Genomic DNA, 18,270 nt, shown 5'->3' with positions numbered 1-18,270 from the left:
AAGAGCCTAAAACTCCAAAATATGCTGCACTGAGACAATACTGCACACATGAAAGAAACATATGAAAACATGGAACTTCTGTTATAGCATATCCAGTACACAAAGTACAAGTAGAACATCTGCGGTGATCTTAAAGTAGTAGCTCTGATACTTGGAATGCAGCTTGGATATACCAAGTACTGTTGTTTTATTTGTGAATGAGACAGCTGTGCTAAGGAGTTGCATTACAATCAAAAGAACTGGCTACTCGGTAAAAATTTGATTCCAGGACAGAAAAATGTGATACATGAACCACTTGTTGACCTGCAAATATATTTGTGCCTCCTCTTCACATAAAACTTTGGACTGATGAAAAATTTTGTAAACGCGATGAACAAAGAAGGCAAAGGTTTTTTTAAATCTAAGACAGATTTTCCAAGAATAACTGATACCAAGACTAAGGAAGGCATTTTTGTTGGTCCACAGATCAGACACGTCATTAATGATGAGAAATTTGAACATCTGTCAGGCCAGAGAAAATTGCCTAGAAAGCATTCGAGGATGTCATTGAGAATTTTCTTGGCAGTTACATAGCATCAAACTATAATTCAGCTGGTTGACAAACTTCTTAGAGCATACAAAACCATGAAGTGCAACATGTCACTGAAGATTAACTTTCTACATTCACATTTGGACGACTTCCACGCAAATCTTGGTACAGTCAGTGATGAACATGGAGAAAGGTTTTACCAGGACATTGTCACTATGGAAAAAATATATCAGGGCAACTGTAATCCATCAATTCTGGCTGATGATTGTTGTACACTGCAACAAGATGCACTGGACACTGAGAAGAAATGAAAATCAGCAGGAAAATACGTTTAACCATGGCGAACTATCACAGTGTATCAGAAACTTTGTGCATTAAAACATGTTATAGTTAATTAAAGATACCATCATGTTTCTCAAAATTCCTACGTGATAAACAGTCAGTGAGAAATTATATTTGTGTTTATTTTGAATGGGAAATCTGGGAAATTACAGACCGGTAAGCCTGACTTCAGTGCCGGGCAAAATGGTGGAAACAGTTATAAAAAATAAAATTGTGGAACACGTAGACAAACATGATTTAATGAAAGAGTCAGTAAGGGTTCAGCTGAGGGAGATCTTGCCTCACCAATTTGCTTGACTTCTTTGAAGATGTGAATAAACATGTGGATAAAAGTGAGCCAAATGATGTAGTGTATCTAGATTTTCAGAAAGCTTTTGACAAAGTTCCTCATAAGAGGCTCCTGGGAAAATTAAAGAGTCATGGGATCGGTGGCAAAATTCAGTTGTGGATTAGGAATTGGTTATCAAAGAGAAAACAGAGGGAAGTTTTGAATGGTCATTTTTCTCTATGGAGGAGAGTAAACAGTGGAGTGCCACAAATATTGTACTGGGATCGGTGCTATTTAATTTATTATAAATGATCTGGAAATTGGAACAACGAGAGAGGTGATTAAATTTGCAGATGACGCGAAACTGTTCAAAGTTGTTAAAACGCATAAAATTGCAGGCAGACCTTAGAAAATTGGAAAACTGGGCATTCAAGTGGCAAGTTTAGCTCCATGGTGTGACCTCACCTGGAGTATTGTGTCCATTTCTGGTCTCCTTATCTTAAGAAAGATATAGCAGCACTAGAAAAGGTTCAAAGAAGAGCGACCAAGGTGATAAAGAGTATGGAACTCCTCTCATATGAGGAAAGATTAAAAATGTTGGGGGCTCTTCAGCTTGGAAAAGAGACTGCTGAGAGGAGATATGATTGAAGTCTACAAAATCCTGACTAGGGGGAAATATTTTTTCACTCAGAGAATAGTTAAGCTCTGGAACGCATTACCAAAGATTGTGGTAAGAGTGGCTAGTGTAGCTGGTTTTAAAAAAGGTTTGGACAATTTCCTGAAGGAAAAGTCCATTGTCTGTTATTGAGAAAGACATGGGGGAAGTCACTGCTTGTCCTGGATCGGTAGCATGGAATGTTGCTACTACTTGGGCTTTGGCCAGGTACTAGGGACCTGGATTGGTCACCCTGAGAACGGGCTACTGGGCTTGATGGACCTTTGGTCTGACCCAGTAAGGCTATTCTTATGTTCTTATAATAAACAGTTTGTTTTAAGGAAGCAAAACTTTTGGAAAAATTTGTTGTCCAGTGTAATTAATGATATATGACATAAGAGCCTCCTTTGATGCAGAAGGAAACTTCTTTCGGTGGCTGGCCACTAGCTGAAGAACAAATTGTTTCTGTTCTTCATCTTTTGTCAAAGTATCATTGTATTTTTAAGTGAGGCTTATCGCTCGTTCTGCTGCATCATTAATAATAGTCAGTTTGGATGCCCTATTCCAAAGTTTCTTGAAAACTGGATCGTCAGTTCATTCTGTGGGATGTTTCTTCAGAAATATTTTCACTTTTGTTGATCCTCCTTCAATCAAGAGATCAAAAAATGACTGTGTTCTCTGTGTTACAAGACTTTCAAAGGTCATAGTTGTTTCAAGGCCATCTCCACTCATACAGCAAGAAAACACATTTTGTCTTTGGTTCTATAGGAATTCTCGATCTTCATTTTTAAGTCCAGTCATAACATCTTTTTTTTGAAATATCAAACAACTATTTGAATTCACTTTTTTGCAGGTTTCTTCATTCTGTCTTATTATCTTCTCGTTGATGAGTTCTGTGTTTCTTTAGGGACAAATACTCTTTGTGTAGTTTCTTCAAGTTCCTAAATCAAGAGTCTATGTGTTGTGTCAGTAGTATCCTGGCTCGATCTCAAAACACCATCGCTGACTCACATGCCAACTTATTGTTTTCTTGTAAAGGTTTTCCTTCATCATAGTGATGAACATTGACCAGTCGAAGAACATCCAGTCCACATGGCAGTCTGGCAGCTGACAGACTGACTTCCCAAGGAACCAGTTTTTGGGTGCACAATCATCTACATACACAACACACAAGCAAACAGTGCATGCTGGGGTGAACTCTAAATATTGTCTAATCAAGCTGAAATTTGACACATGAGAAAGACATACCAAGTGGACAAAAATAAGCCTTGTGGAGGCAAGATTTGATAAGGTTGATTTATTTGCAAACTACTGTGGACCACGCTAGTGCACAGCAACAGCTAGGTAGTAGGCATATTAAATGCCGTTTGAAAATATGCTTTTAACGATGACTTAAATTTGGGTTGAGAGAATTCAGCTCAAATTGTAGGAGGGTGGTTATTCTAGAGCAGGGGTCTGCAACCTTTAAGACATAAAGAGCCACTTGGACCCGTTTTCGAAAAGAAAAAAAAACTTGGAGCCGCAAAACCATTATAAAACAAATCTAACACTGCATATATTGTTTCTTATCTTAATGCTATATACAGGATCACTAAATTGAAAATAAAATCATTTTTCCTACCTTTGCTATTTGGTGATTTCTATGAGTCTCTGGTTGCACTTTCTTCTTCTGACTGTGCATCCAATCTTTCTTCCTTTCTTTCAGCCTCCTGTATGTTTCCTCTCCTCCAGACCTCATTCTCTCCCCCAACTTTTTCTTTCTGTCTCCCTGTTCCCCCTTCTTTCTGTCTCCGTGCCGTCCCCCAAGCCACTCGGTTTGTTGCCACCGCAATCGGGGAACAGCCCCCAAACCACCGCCGTCCCAAGCTTTCCCTGCAGAAGTGTTGCGCTGACCAGCATTCCGCTCCCTGACGTCAATTCTGACGTAGGAGAGGAAGTTCCGGGCCAACAAGGCATTTCTCCTCATTCCATCCAGCCTGAGCCCCATCTCTCCTTGATCCAGCATTTCCCTTCTGTGTCTGTCAGAATTACCATTCCACCTATTTTCCAGCATCACTCTTCTTTGTGTCCATCTCACTATATCCCTATCTCACCACTTTTTCAGAATCTTCACAGTCTCTGTCCTTGTCTTTCCATGTCTCTCCTTGATCCAGCATTTCCCTTCTGTGTCTGTCAGAATTACCATTCCACCTATTTTCCAGCATCACCCTTCTTTGTGTCCATCTCACCTATATCCCTATCTCACCACTTTTTCAGAATCTTCATTTGTCTCTGTCCTTATCTTTACGCCATGTTCACCATTTGCCCTTTCAATGTCTTTATCTCCCCCCAAACACTTTTTCAGCATTACTTCTATGTCTCTATTTCACCTCCTCTTCATGTCCCCTCTGTATCTCTATCCTTATTCAGTAGGTCCTGCTTACCCTTTCTCTTCTTTGTGTCACTATCTCCATTTTCAGCTTTCCCCCCTTTTCCTTTGTTACTGCACCCAGTAGCCAGAATCTTTCCACCCTCCCTCCACTCCGGCCCAGCCCAGTATGAAATATTTCCTTTTGTTTCCCTCCCCTCTCTCTTTCTCTCTCTCTTCTGCTCCCTCACCCACGAGTCCTGCATCTGGCCCTCTCCCTTCTACCTGCACCTGGCAACACCCCCCTGCTCCGCGGCTCTCTTCAGCAACTCGTCAGCAGCGGTGATCAAGACAAGCTGCCGACATCGAGGCCTTCCCTCTACGAGTCCCGCCTTTGTGGAAAAAGGAAGTTGAAACAAGCGGGACTCGCAGAGGGTAGGCCCCGACGTCAGAAGCTGCTGCTGAGTTGCCGAAGAGAGCCGCGGAGCAGGGGATGTGGCCTGAAGCAGGTAGAAGGGAGAGGGAGATAGGAAGGCTGTAGATCTCCGGAGCATGACACCGACCCCGGCCAGGATGATTTCTTTTTCAGGCACCTTACAAGTCCAGCGTCGCGGAGGAAATAGCCATGCTGAGCAGTGAGCTCAGCACTACACAGATGAAAGCCTTGCTTGCTGATTGGTCCGGCGGCACGGCGGGGCGGGGCCGCCGGACCAATCAGCAAGCAAGGCTTTCATCTGTGTGTGCTGAGCTCACTGCTCAGCATGGCTATTTCCCGCCGCGACGCCGGACTTGTAAGTGCCTGCGTGACACACTACCGGAGCCGCAGCAAAGGTGGAAAAGAGCCGCATGCGGCTCTGGAGCCGCAGGTTGCCGACCCCCGTTCTAGAGGATTGGTGCCAAGTAGAAAAAAAGCAGAGGATCTAGTAAATTCATAATGTGCTATTTTCAGAGATGATACAACTACTCAATACTGACATTACCCAATTCCTCCTAGATAGATGATCACAACCATTGTTTGCTTGTGTAAACATTCATTGGTTATGCCTCTTAGAATAATGAACTGGTGTATTTCTTTAAGTATGTACATATAGCTAAAAGTACTGAATGTCAAACAAAGAATAATGTGATTGATGTCACTTAAGGAGACTGCATAGGACATTCTTCTATCTTAACTTTACTGATTTATTTTTCTTACTACAGCCGGAGGTTCTTTCCTGGTAAGCTACACTGCATTCCTTGATACACAAGGATTCCAAACTGCTATGATTTTGTCACTACCGGCCCAACTGACATTTAGGACAGCATCACAGGTATTAATTGCAGATTTTTCCTGAGCCTTATTTTTACCAAAAGAAAGCATGATTGTTGCCAGCTACAAATTAAGCAGTCTAATCATTGCTTTTATTGTTGTGTCCTTTGTGTACTATGATGTAAACTGCAAACTCAGAATTTCACAGGCACAAATGTTATTTTGAAAAATGCACTAAAAGTCATCAACATCAATGCATCAGTCTTACAGATTTCAAGTCGATACCAAAGCTAGAACTTCTGACACAAAATTTGCTGAACAGGTGGCATGCAGCAGGTTTCTGCTATAGCAGAAACATGAAAGGAAATCATAACAGCTGCAGACTGGCTGCAAAAATGTAGGACAGAGATGTGAAACATTCAATGGAATAATAATGAGGTGGCACACAGAAGAAAGGGAGATTTATTTTTACAAATATAATTCGAGAACATGAATTGACTTCTAGCTTGATAAGAAACAGAAGCATTTGAAATTGTTAAAGGAGGTACCAGAAATGTTGATTAAAAGAATAAAGCCACCTTGAACATTAAGGCCTGGATTCACAAACATGTTGCCTTACGTTAGACACTGGCAGGCTCCTAAATCGTGCCTTTTAGCACCTAATGTAAGTGTGTTAATTGGGTTTAAGTGGCACAATAATTGGTTGCACCATTAAAACCCAATTAAACGCTCAAAAAAGATATCCACCGCTATGTGACCTCTGGGACTGGTGCCTAGTTCCCTGGTGGCTAGTGGCTCATAGTAAAGCCAAAACCTGGAAGTGGGCATATTTAGGGGTGGTACCAAACTTTGGTGTCACTATGTATTGCTGCCCGGGATTCTGACGGGACCCTAGGCACCAGAAATGTAGGCTTACATTTCCAGAGCCTAGGGTCCTGCTCACCACGATTCTGGAAGTAACGCATGTCTGTGATTGGCATGTGATAGGCGCCGCTTCCAGACTCGGCCCCTAAGGGCCTGATTCTACAAATGGCGCCTAGCAGCGTCTAATTTGTAGGTGCCACTCCATGTGGTTGTCCATCAACCATTAGGTGCTGCGTATAGAATCACACTTAGGGGTCCTTTTAACAAGGCACGGTAGGGATTTAATGCGCGGAATACCGTGCGTCAAACTGCCTGCCGCGCTATTCGCTAACGCCTCCATTGACCAGGCGTTAGTTTTTTTGCTTGCCGCAGGGGTTAGCGCGCGATGAAATGTCCAACGCTAACCCCGCTAGCGTGGCTTGATAAAAGGAAGGCTGTGCGTGCTTAAGTGTCGCTTGGTGCCCCTGTAGTAGGCGTCAGTATATTAGGCCAGGTTTTATCAGACCTAATTTATTGGCACCTAAGTCAACCACGCCTATTCTCCACCCCTTACCAAGACTACTTTTCAGCTAGGTGTGATTAGGTGTCAGAGGGCACCTCAACTTAGGTGTTGCTAAGTGCCGCCCAGATTTATTTATTTATTAATTTGGTTTTGTAGCCTATCCTCCCAAAGAGCTCAGAACAAGTTACAATCTAAATTGGCAATTAAAAAAGGTGTTTTTTAATGGGCTTTTAATGGCGTGGTCAATTGCCATGCCATTTAACTCATTAAAAAACAAGTTGCATGCAAATTGTAGTTAGGCATTCATGATTAGGGTGCCTAGCGGTGTCTAACCTAAATGCTGTTTATAGAATTGGGCCCTAACAGTGTTAAACTAATAGATGGACATGATGAGAATGATGGTATATCAAATGTGAAATATTTCATGTTATAGACAGAGATAGGGGTTTATTTTCAGAGCACTTAGACTTACAAAGTTCATTAGGTTACTATGTAACTTTGTAAATCTAAGTGCATTGAATATACGCCTCATAACGTGCTAAGTTTATGAGTAGTTCACTCTGGTGTTTGATTTGTGGTTCATAGCCTCACCCCAAAGTTATCGCTGGGAATGGAAATTAAAGAAATATCAAATAGAAATGATTTCTCTTAATGTGAGCTTTTTCTTCTTGAAATGGTGTCTTCCCCCAACAGCAGCCATCCTCGTGTGACATTTATGTGGAGGAGTAGCCCGGGTAACTGGGTTCAAATCCCACTGCAGCTCCTTGTGACTCAGTCCATTGTCCTGGGTACAAAATAAGTACCTGAATATAATAGGTAAACTGCTTTGATTGTAATCGCAGAAAGTCCCATCTCTTTCCCTTTCTGGATTGCTTTTTCTCAAACTACAAAGTATAATTTCAACAATTGCCTTGCTAGCACTCAGTGATACGCTGACTCTGGTCTCCGGCCTGGGGAAAGGATTTGTAGTATGTGCAGCTTTTGTGACCACTTCAAAGCATAGCATTGATGGGTTCAGTCTCAGAGGAGACTTTTCCATCACCCCTTGGCAGCCTGGAAATATGGCATAAACAGTAAGGATATACAGTAGAATCTCAGTTATTCATCACCCATGGGGATTGGTGGATGCCAGATAACTGTTCTTCTGGTTGATTGCGACTGCTGTGTTAGAAATCTTGTCTAACACAGATCTAAATTCCTCCCTCCCTCCCGTCCCGAAGCACCAGTGCGGCAGCGGTCCTGAGCCGCAAAGCACCCCTCCCTCAAGCCCTAAAGCAGAATAAGCAGGCGGTGGTCCTGAGCCATGAACCCCCTCGCTCCCTTACTCTCTTCCTTATCCGAAGCAGCAGCCGGTCAACAGGAGGGAGTGCTCAAAATTTTTGCTAGTAGTTAGTATTGACTTCAACCACTGACTGGGGCATTTAAATTTATACCTTGATATTCAGCTCCGGGCCTTACCGAGATACCAGTGCTGGATAGAGCTGGGACAGTCCTTGAAGATTTTCAGCAGCATTATCCAGAAAATGATGCTGGAAATCAGTGGTTGGTTTAGGGGAACAACACATGTTTGGGTAGGAGCTGCTTCTATCTGGAAAAGTGCAGCTGAAAAATCAACCCCTTTATGCCTTACTGATTTTTTGATATATCTACTTTAGATGCAGCTTCCCTGTTCTTAAATGAGATTGTCATGGATATCTTAGGTTTATAGTCTGTTATGTGCGAGACACCAGCGCGCCGACAATTTGGCGCAAGAAAGAAGCGCACTGCGGAAAAACTTAATTTTAAAGAGCTCCAAAGAGGGGTGTGAGTGGGGAACCCCCTGACTTTACTGCATAATGTTCGCGATGCTGTAGGGTGGGGGGTTGGAACCCTGCATTATAGAGAAAACGGAAGTTTTTCCGATTTTTTTCAGGAAAAGTTCCGTTTTCTCTATAATGTGGGGGGTTCCTCCTCCCACACCCCCCATCGGAGCTCTTTAAAATGAAGTTTTCCCACAGCGCGCTTCTTTCTTGCGCTAAATTGTCAGCGCTGGCTTATTGGCGCAATGGTGTCTGGCGCGCGATTATCCCGTCACCATATCTTATGCATCATAAAGTTCCAGATTCAAACTTTTTTTTTTTAAACTTTACAGAATGGAACACAGCTTTATTCATTGCTGGCATCATTCACTGTGATAACAAAAGAAAAATCAAAGGTAAGTTCTACAGAAAATTAGCTTCATGTAAACTGCATAGATGTTCTCCCATTGTGTATATCAAGTGTAAAATAAACTTGGAAACTTTATTATTTATACTACAGCGTGTGAGGAATATACCACTGGAGCTCAACTTCATATCTGTAGCACCTACCTGCAGCTGCTTCTTTTTCATTTCTCTATCATTTATTTATTTATTTTAAAAGTTTCTGGTCCACCCAAAAAAACTAAGAGGGGCGTTTTCCATAGTAGATGACGCCAGATAAAGACCCGAATGGTCCATCTAGTCTGCTCAACCTGGCTTAATCTAAAAATGTGTTGTTGTTTTCTTCTTCTTTTTAGCTATTTCTGGGCAAGAATCCAAAGCTCTGCTCGGTACTGTTCTTAGGTTTCAACTTCTGAAGTCTCCGTCAAAGCTCACTCCAGTCCATCTATACCCTCCCAGCCATTGAAGCCCTCCCCAACCCATCCTCTACCAAATGGCCATATACAGACATAGACCGTGCAAATCTGTCCAGTACTGGCCTTAGTTCTTCAATATTTAGTATTATTTTCTGATTCTAGATCCTCTGTGTTCATCCCACGCTTTTTTGAACTCCGTCACCATTTCATCTCCACCACCTCTCTCGGGAGCGCATATCAGGCGTCCACCACCCTCTCTGTAAAGAAGAATTTCTTTACATTGCATTGGGTCTACCACCGCTCAACATCAAATTATGTCTTCTGGTTTTACCATTTTCCTTTCTCTGGAAAAGATTTTGTTCTGTGTTAATACCTTTCAAGTATATGAACCTCTTAATCATATCTTCCCCTGTCTCTCCTTTCCTCTAAGGTATACATGTTCAGGGCTTCAGTCTATCCTCATATGTCTAAGTCTGACTATGGATGTTTTGAGGAAAATGTCCAAAAATCGGATTGAGAAGTATCCGTTTTTGAAAATGCATCTTCTTTTTTTTTTTTTTAATGGCCAAGCTAGATGTTTTGTCCAGCTAGACGTCTAATATTTATGCTATAAAAAAACCCCCCATCCAAAATAAAAATGTCCAAAAAAATCCATTTGCATGTGGGAGGGGCCAACATTTTTAATGGACTGGCCACACAGACATGCCAGCAAAGCAGTGGGATACCCTAGGCGGCACTGCTATGAACTTCATATTAAGGGTGTCATGTACATATTTCACCATAACCCCTATACAGTACATTATATGGTGAGCAATCCAAAAAAACCCAAAACCTACTGCACCAACCTGTCTACTATCCCTATAACCTTTATGCCTGCAGATATCATCTAAATGGCAGTTCAGTGGGTTTTTGGAGGGCTCCCACTTTCCACAACAAATGTACTAGTTAGGGTGGCATATGGGTCCTGGTTCCCTATTCTGCAGTAGAGAGTTGCGCGGGGACAGAAATCCCACCCGTCCCGTCAAAATCCCCTCTGTCCCCACCTGTCCCCGCGAGGAATCTCCTCTGTCCCCACCCGTCCCTGCGAGGAATCCCCTCCGTCCCCACCCGTCCCTGCGAGGAATCCCCTCCGTCCCCACCCATCCCCGTCCCCCATAAAAGTTACCTGTCCCCAAAAATAAAACACATTACATGGTATGGACATATAAATAAGCAGAAAATCACAATGAATCACAATGAATAAAAATACCAAATATATGCATAAATAGTGTAACAAACCAAAATGAGGACCAAACTCAATTAAACATAGAAAAGCCAAAAGCATTTCTAAAATCTGGCCACATGATAAATGAGAGAATCTAGCAATGATAGCATAGAGACAAAATGGCATAAAGACCAGATAAAATCATATATATAAAATAATAATGTAAAATTAAATAAGCCAGACAAAATAATGAAGAAGCATAGAAAAGCCAATTGAGAAGACAAAAACATGTGCAATTGTACATAAACCAGACTAAAATGAAATGAGATACCAAGATAAAGCCACAGGGCAACATATTCAAATGAAAGTTTGAAATATGCGCTAAACAGAAGAAAAGGCAATGAAACCTCATACAGCAGTGAGTAAGACGAATTGAAGATGATGCCAGAACAAACCCCCCCAAAACTAGACACTGGAACAAACCAAAACAACTAAAGCAACGAATACGACCAAAATAGAGAAATGCCTGTAGCAAACGGAAAGAGAAGTGTGAACCAGAGCAGAGAGTAAAACAAGACATTAGGGCAAAATAAAAGGGATTTAACCTGATTAAACAACATTCCATTCAACGTGAAGAATTTTCCTTGGTCGCGTCGCCGCTTCTGAATCGGATCTCCTCCTTCACCTTCTCCTCTCAGTTGCTGGTCTCGGGGCCTTTGGGGGACTAAGGCGGTTCACCAAATACAGCTGACTTCCTGCTTTAGTCTTGCACATGACACCGCCCGATCAATCAGCTTCAATGCAGTGAGCTCAGCACGTAGGCACACTGAGCACCTACGTGCTGAGCTCACTGCTCAATATGGCTGTTCCTGCTGCAGCGCTGGACCCGGACCAGTCTCAACTTGAAAATTTCAACGATCAACATTAGGTAGGCCTCGGAATGGGAACTCCGGATCCATTCCCGTGGGAGTCCCGTAGGCCTGGGAGGGATCCCCATGGGAGTCCTGTTGACTTTGGGGGATCCCTGCAGGATCCCCGTGATCCCCGTTCCCGTGCAGACCTCTACTCTGCAGTTCACTGCACTGACTACCATGCTACTACAGAGACCTGCTTTCATCTCTATCTGCAGCTGTCTGCATAGTATCTGCATAGTATCTACAGCTGTCATAGAGACAGATTTTATATACTGTTTCATATAGATATTTTGGTGGTGGGAGGGAGTAAGTGATCACTGGGGGAGAATATGGAGGCCATATTATCCCAGGACAAGCAGGCAGGCTATTCTCACATATGGGTGACATCATCAGCGGAGCCCGGATGCAGAGGCTCGCAAGCAGACTTGCTTAAAGAAACTTGAAGTTTCGAGTCGACTGCACCGCGCATGCGCGAGTGCCTTCCGGCCCAGTGTAGGGCGCGTCTCCTCAGTTCTCAGTTTTCCGTGGAGCCGAGAGGTCCGTCTTTGAGTCTCTGCGTTTAACTTCGTTACTTCGTGCCTTCTCAGAACCGCGGTTTGTCTTTTTTTCTTCACGAATCGCTGTTCTTATTTTATTTCTAGTTTAAAAAAAAAAATTAAAAATTTTTCAATCTTCCGTCCGACTGCTGGGGCAGGCCGCTCGGCTGCAGCCCAAGGGCTTCGATTTTGCGGCGGTCGTTTTTCCTTCTATGTCCCGGCCAGTAACGGGCTTCAAGAAGTGTAGCCAGTGCCAGCGTGTGATTTTCCTTACGGACCCACACCGTCGGTGCCTCAAGTGCCTTGGGCCGGATCATCAACCGAAGTCGTTCGAGCGCTGTGCTACTCTTCAACCTCGAGCCCTTAAACGTCATCATCTTTTGGTGGAGAAGCTCTTCGGGATGGATTCTTCCTCCGATCCCTCGACTTCGAAGGCGACCTCGGCTTCATCTTCGACCGAGACTCCTCCTGCTTCTACTGCTTCCACCTCGAGCCTCATCAAACCTTCCTTGTTTGCAGCGGCTCTCTCTTTGACGACATCTGCTGTATCTTCCCCTGTTGTCTCAGGTCAGATAGCTCATCAGAAAGTTCCAACGGTGGTGCGTAAGTGCCTAAGACTTCCAAGTCGAAGCACATTTACACTGCCTCGGTGGAACCTCCAGCCAAAGCCATGTTGGAGAAGCAATTCATTCAGTTCCTTACTAATATGGGACCGAAGCTTCTTCCTCTCATCCAGCCTGGGCATTCTGCAGACTCCCGCGAGGTCGAGTTGCTTCCTCTGTCTCAGACTGAGCTTACACACTCTTTGCAGGGAACAGAGTCTCTGCGAGTGTCTGGTCTAGCATCTAAGCATGTGAAGCAAGGAGCAGAATCTTTGCAAGTGTTTCGGCAGGAATCCCCACACTCTATTCAAGGAGCAGAGTCTTTGGGAATGCATTGAGGTTCCTCCATCAAGCCTCTGGAGCTTCGATCTACAGCCTCCATTCTTTGGTGGTATTGGCTGCTTCTGTCTCCGAGGTGAAGTCTCCTTGATCTTCGAGATCTGCTTCCAAGCACCGTTCTCACCAACGATTGAGGCCTTCATCGAGGCATACTTCAAGGCATAGTTCTTCTTCAAAGAACACCCTTCTTCCACTAAGCCTTAATCTACTCCTACTTCAACTAGACCGCCGACTTCTCGATCGAGGTTTCCACTTCCACACCTCGAGGATGCAGCAGTTTCCATTGCTTCGTCCAAGTCTCCATATTCTTTTGATGCCTTTTTTCCTGCCGAAGCTTCATCTTCGACCCAGGCTGCCTCGACGACCTCGAGTCCTTCTCGAGGCAAAGCATTGGCATTGGTGGATCAGCTATCTTTCTCATCTTTTCTTCGTCAGATGGCTGTTGACTTGGATCTTCAATTAGATGCTGGTTCCAAATACTCTAAGGAGTACCTCAAAGTTGTGTATCTACCTCAACTTCCGGCAGAGTCACTTAAGCTTCCTCTTCACAAGCTTTTGTCTCAGACTTTTGCCAGATGCCTGGAGACTCCTTATACCATACAAGCCGTTCCAGGCAAATTGGACTCTAGGTATAAAACTGTACATTGCAAAGGGTTTGACAACTCACAGTTATCTCATCAATCCCTGCTGGTGGAGTCCTCCTTAAAGAGGTCCCATCCTTCCAAGGTTTATGCCACCATTCCTCCTGGAAGGGAAGGGAAAACTATGGACAAATTCGGACGTCGCATCTATCAAAATTCCATGATGTCTTCTAAAGTCCTCAATTATAATTTTCATTGTATTACTTATTTTGAGTTCCTCATAACTCTTTTACCTAAATTTATGAGTTATTTGGATACTCAGAAAAACTTTGAATTTCAAGAAGTCATTGCTTCTTTATCACAACTCAGATTACATCTCCTTCAGTCGTCTTATGATGCCTTCGAGTTGTCTGCCCAGGCAGCTGCTTGCTCTGTAGCCATGTGTCTCCTTGCCTGGCTTCGTACCATTGACATGGACCCTAATCTCCAGGACCGCTTGGCCAATATTCCTTGTGCAGGCAATGACCTCTTTGATGAATCTATCGAGGCAGCCACCAAGAAATTGTCTGAACATGAAAAATCCTTTGCTTCTATTGTCAGACCGAAGCCAAAGCCAGCTCCTGCCAAGCCTGCACGCCCTGCTCCTATTTACCAGAGGTGTTTTGCTCCAAGGATGGTTCTTTACAATCGCCCTCCTCCTAAGAAACAGCAGCCTCAGAAGCAACAAAAATCTCAACCTTCTGCTGCACCTAAGGCTACTCAGCCTTTTTGACTGTTTAAAACAGAGCATAACCTCCTCCGTTCTGTCTCTGACTTCTTTTCCCCCTATAGGAGGTCGTCTCCATCATTTTACCACCGATGGATGACAATTACATCCGACTTCTGGATACTGACCATCATCAAGGAAGGATACTCCAATAGAGTATCCTTCCAGTCCATCCCAGACCGCCCTTCTTCTTCAGGAAGCTCAAGCTCTGCTTCGTCTCCATGCCATCGAACCAGTTCCTTTGGAACAGCAGAACAGGGGGCTTTACTCCCGTTACTTCCTTGTTCCAAAGAAGACAGGTGATCTGCGGCCCATTCTGGATCTCAGGGCTCTCAACCAATTTTTGGTCAAGGAAAAATTTCGTATGTTATCCCTGGCATCCCTTTATCACCTTCTCGAACAGAATGACTGGTTATGCTCTCTGGATTTCAAGGAGGCCTACACTCATATTCCCATTCATCCGGCCTCCCGTCAATACCTCAGATTTCGGGTGGGGAATCTGCATTTTCAATACAGAGTGTTGCCCTTCGGCCTGGCTTCATCTCCCAGGGTGTTCACCAAGTGCCTGGTAGTGGTAGCAGCAGCTCTACGGAACCATGGTCTTTAGGTATTTCCCTACCTCGACGATTGGCTCATCAAAGATTCAACATCTCAGGGGGTTACTGTAGCATACATAATAAAGTGTATTACAATTAGCATACATAATAAAATCACTTAAGATAATAAACAAGCGAGTGTCAGTACATAATCATTCTCTTAGTTCTGCCTTTTTCCAGCCCACTTTAATAATAACAGTAAAGGATACAATTCAGAAAAATGCTTTAATAAAGAGATGCATTTGCACTGAACTGTAGCATAACCTCAGCTAATACATTTCCACATTGTCACTGAGCAGTTCCACATTAAGTCCCCTATGTGATTAGCATTTTTCCTACTAGAAACTTTCTTATGAATTTGGAGTTCTCAAAGCCTGTCTGCAGCAGCTTAGGACTGCTGGAAACACACATGGGAACACATCACCTGGCAAAGCTAGTTAGACCCCTGGCAGTGACCAACAGCATTAAACAATCATGAGGCTCTGAAGCACATTATTTCTGAGTTTAATTCTTTAATTGGTCGATGATGAAATGACTGCTTTATGTAACTTGAAGTTGAATAAAAGTAACAGGCATTTGGAGATGCAGATCTCCCATAAGAGCCATAGAAAACACATGTTGCTTCTGAGCAACAATTCCAAATAAAGGGCTACATTTTAATGTGTCAGGAAGGAATTGTTGTCAAATGCTAACTTAAATTAAAATTGTGTGGGGTTTGTTGGTTTTTTTTTAACTTAGGGAAGTTTTTAATAAAGTTTCAAGTTTATTTAAAATTTATTATACCGCCCAAACGAACCTTCTAGGCGGTGTACAAAAACGCCATAACAATATGCCAATTAAAATGAAAGTCTGTAGAATTGGTTTGTGAGTGTCAAATTTTTATCTCTGTTCTGTGTAACTTTAAAAATGCGTATATTGTGTGATACATGAAAGTGCCTTTCTGGATTAGCTTGCATCTTGTAGATGGGGGCTTTCTAAAAACATTGGGACCATCTTTATCTGCTAACTTCATAAGCACAATTCTTATTTCATTGTTTTTACTTAAAGTAATTTTTAGACCACCAATACATGCAATAATTTTTAGAGCATTAATTTCTAAGCTGTTACAGAACAGATTCTTTGGTATGTTAGATTAATCAATTTTCACATGTTTATGAGGTATACTGCCTGGGAGCTTACTGTTTAATTGGATACCTGAGACAGTAAGAGATATCTTCTCACCCAAGTTCAATAAGGACTGCCGGTGAAAGGACCAAGATATTGGTCATCTGGTTCTTGGCCCATTGTTCTGTAACCACTAAGCCACTTCCCCTTAATATTTTGCACTGTGCATTATAGGGGTAAGTTTATAACTGTGAACCTATATATAGGGCACATAGGAGCATATTCTTTAAAGAAAGTGGCTGTCAGGTTCACTTTATAGAATACTAGTATATATGCCTATGTGTGGCTAGGCAAGGGCACTGATACCAGACATGGTACTGCATAAGTGCCTAACAATACCATCAATAATTATTAAAAATACAAGCACTTATGTTCCACAATTTCCGATAAATGGTACAATGTAGATTACAAAAATGAAAAATAAGTGACAAAAGTAGGACCTATTATAACACAAAGAGAACAGAAAAAGAAGCCATTATTGACATCAAATGATTAAAAAAAAAAAAAAAGCTGTCAAATATCTCCTAAACTGCATGTGTGCTGATCTGATTTGTAGAGGCAATGAAATCCATATTAATGCAGAAAATTAGGTTTTGTCCAGTATTCCACTGCACTAAGATTCTGCTCAATTACCATTAGTGCATTACTCCAAGTAGTAAGCACTGGAACTAATACAATAATGTCATCTGCATACAAATAATAGTAAACCCCCAACTGAGTTAAGGAAGACTCAAAAGATGACATTAAAACATTAAAAAGAAGTGGAGGTAATGATGAACCATGTGGAGCACCAAATCACAGCTTCCACGGTACTGCTGATTGCTCTACTGCTGTGAAATTCCAAGGGGATAGATGTCCTACAATGAAAATTTGTTCCAAGACCCATCTTGACTGATAAATTGTATATTGATTTTTAAATTGTTTATTTTAGTTTCATTTTAATGAATTTTAAGTCAATTGTATTTTACTTATTGATTGTATAATTTTTCTCTGTATGTGAACCGCCTAGAACTATATGGTGTAGCAGTATACAAAAATAAAATTATTATTAGTAGATGGCCTTAAAGCAATAAAACAGCTCAAAAATTATTTTCTAATTTTACTCTTGAGTCGGGTTGCTCAGTGGCTCTGTGGCAAATGTAGGGGATAAACTGTATGTGGTTAGTAAACTAGGTGATGAAATGTAGTGATAATGGTTGATCTAGTTAGAAATAAACACATTTGAGGACAGATTACCCCTACTGAAAGAATTGCTGGCTTGGCTAGTTAATAGCATTTAGCCTAGATGCAGAGGTTTCTTGCTGCTGGCACACTAAACTGCATTACTACTCCATTCTGCTGTGAGTTGACATACCTTTAGAAGAGAAGTATGATGGAGTGTGCATCTCAAAAAAGATAAAGCAGAATTAGAAAAGGTACAGAGTAGCGAATGGCACAGGGACAGATTTTTCCCTGTCGCTTCAGGAACTCAATTTCCCTATCCCGTTCCCGCGAGTTTTGGCGCTGTCTCTGTCCCATTCCTGTAAGCTCCGCCTTAACTGTGCAAGCCTCGAACACTTATGATTTTAAAGTGTTTGAGGCTTGTGCAGATAAAGAGAGAGCTTGCAGGAATGGGGCAGGGACAGGGAAAGAACTTGCCAGGATGGAAAAATGAGTTCCCGTGGGATTGGGGAAAAATATGTCCCTGTGTCATTTTCTAGTTCAGAGAAGGGTAATGAAAATGGGAAAAAGGATGGGAAAACTTCCCTATGAAGAAAGGCTAAAGTGGCTAGGGCTCTTCAGCTTAGAGAAAAGACAGCTCAGGGAAGATATGATAGAGGTCTATAAAATACTGAGTGGAGTGGCATGGATAGATATGAATTTCTTGTTTACTAGGACTAGGGAGCTTGAAATGAATCTGCTAAGTGGTAGATTTAAAACAAACTTGAGAACATATTTCTTCCCTGAATGTGTAATTAAATTCAGAAATTCATTTGTGGAGAATGTGATGAAAGCAGTTAGCTTAATTCAAAAATCATCCCAACGCCAAACAAAATAAGTATGCTAAGTCTGTTTATAATATAAGACCTCGGCAGTGACATGTTTCACATGAAATACGTCACTTCATGACTCACTGAATTCATCATTGGTCTTATAAGTACTTCAATCTCAATTAATTAAACATATGTTATTGCTCAATAGAAATTCTTCTTGATAAAACACTTATATTTTAAAAG

At 42.2% G+C, this 18,270-nt stretch overlaps 1 protein-coding gene across 8 annotated transcripts in view; it reads left to right on the top strand.

Annotated features, from left to right (window-relative positions):
• Positions 1–18,270, top strand: part of EVC2 (EvC ciliary complex subunit 2) — a 235,272-nt gene that overhangs the window by 49,459 nt on the left and 167,543 nt on the right. For all 8 annotated transcript variants that reach the window (XM_033949419.1, XM_033949454.1, XM_033949436.1 and 5 more), the window contains 2 exons: positions 5,342–5,451; positions 8,888–8,950. In XM_033949419.1, the coding sequence (XP_033805310.1) occupies positions 5,342–5,451; positions 8,888–8,950 (173 nt within the window). The remainder of the gene's footprint in view (positions 1–5,341; positions 5,452–8,887; positions 8,951–18,270) is intronic.

The sequence above is a fragment of the Geotrypetes seraphini genome, chromosome 1 (assembly GCF_902459505.1).
Source record: "Geotrypetes seraphini chromosome 1, aGeoSer1.1, whole genome shotgun sequence".
Lineage (NCBI taxonomy): Eukaryota > Metazoa > Chordata > Amphibia > Gymnophiona > Dermophiidae > Geotrypetes > Geotrypetes seraphini.
The sequence above is the reverse complement of the archived record's forward strand: the minus strand, read 5'-3'. Positions and strand labels throughout refer to the sequence as shown.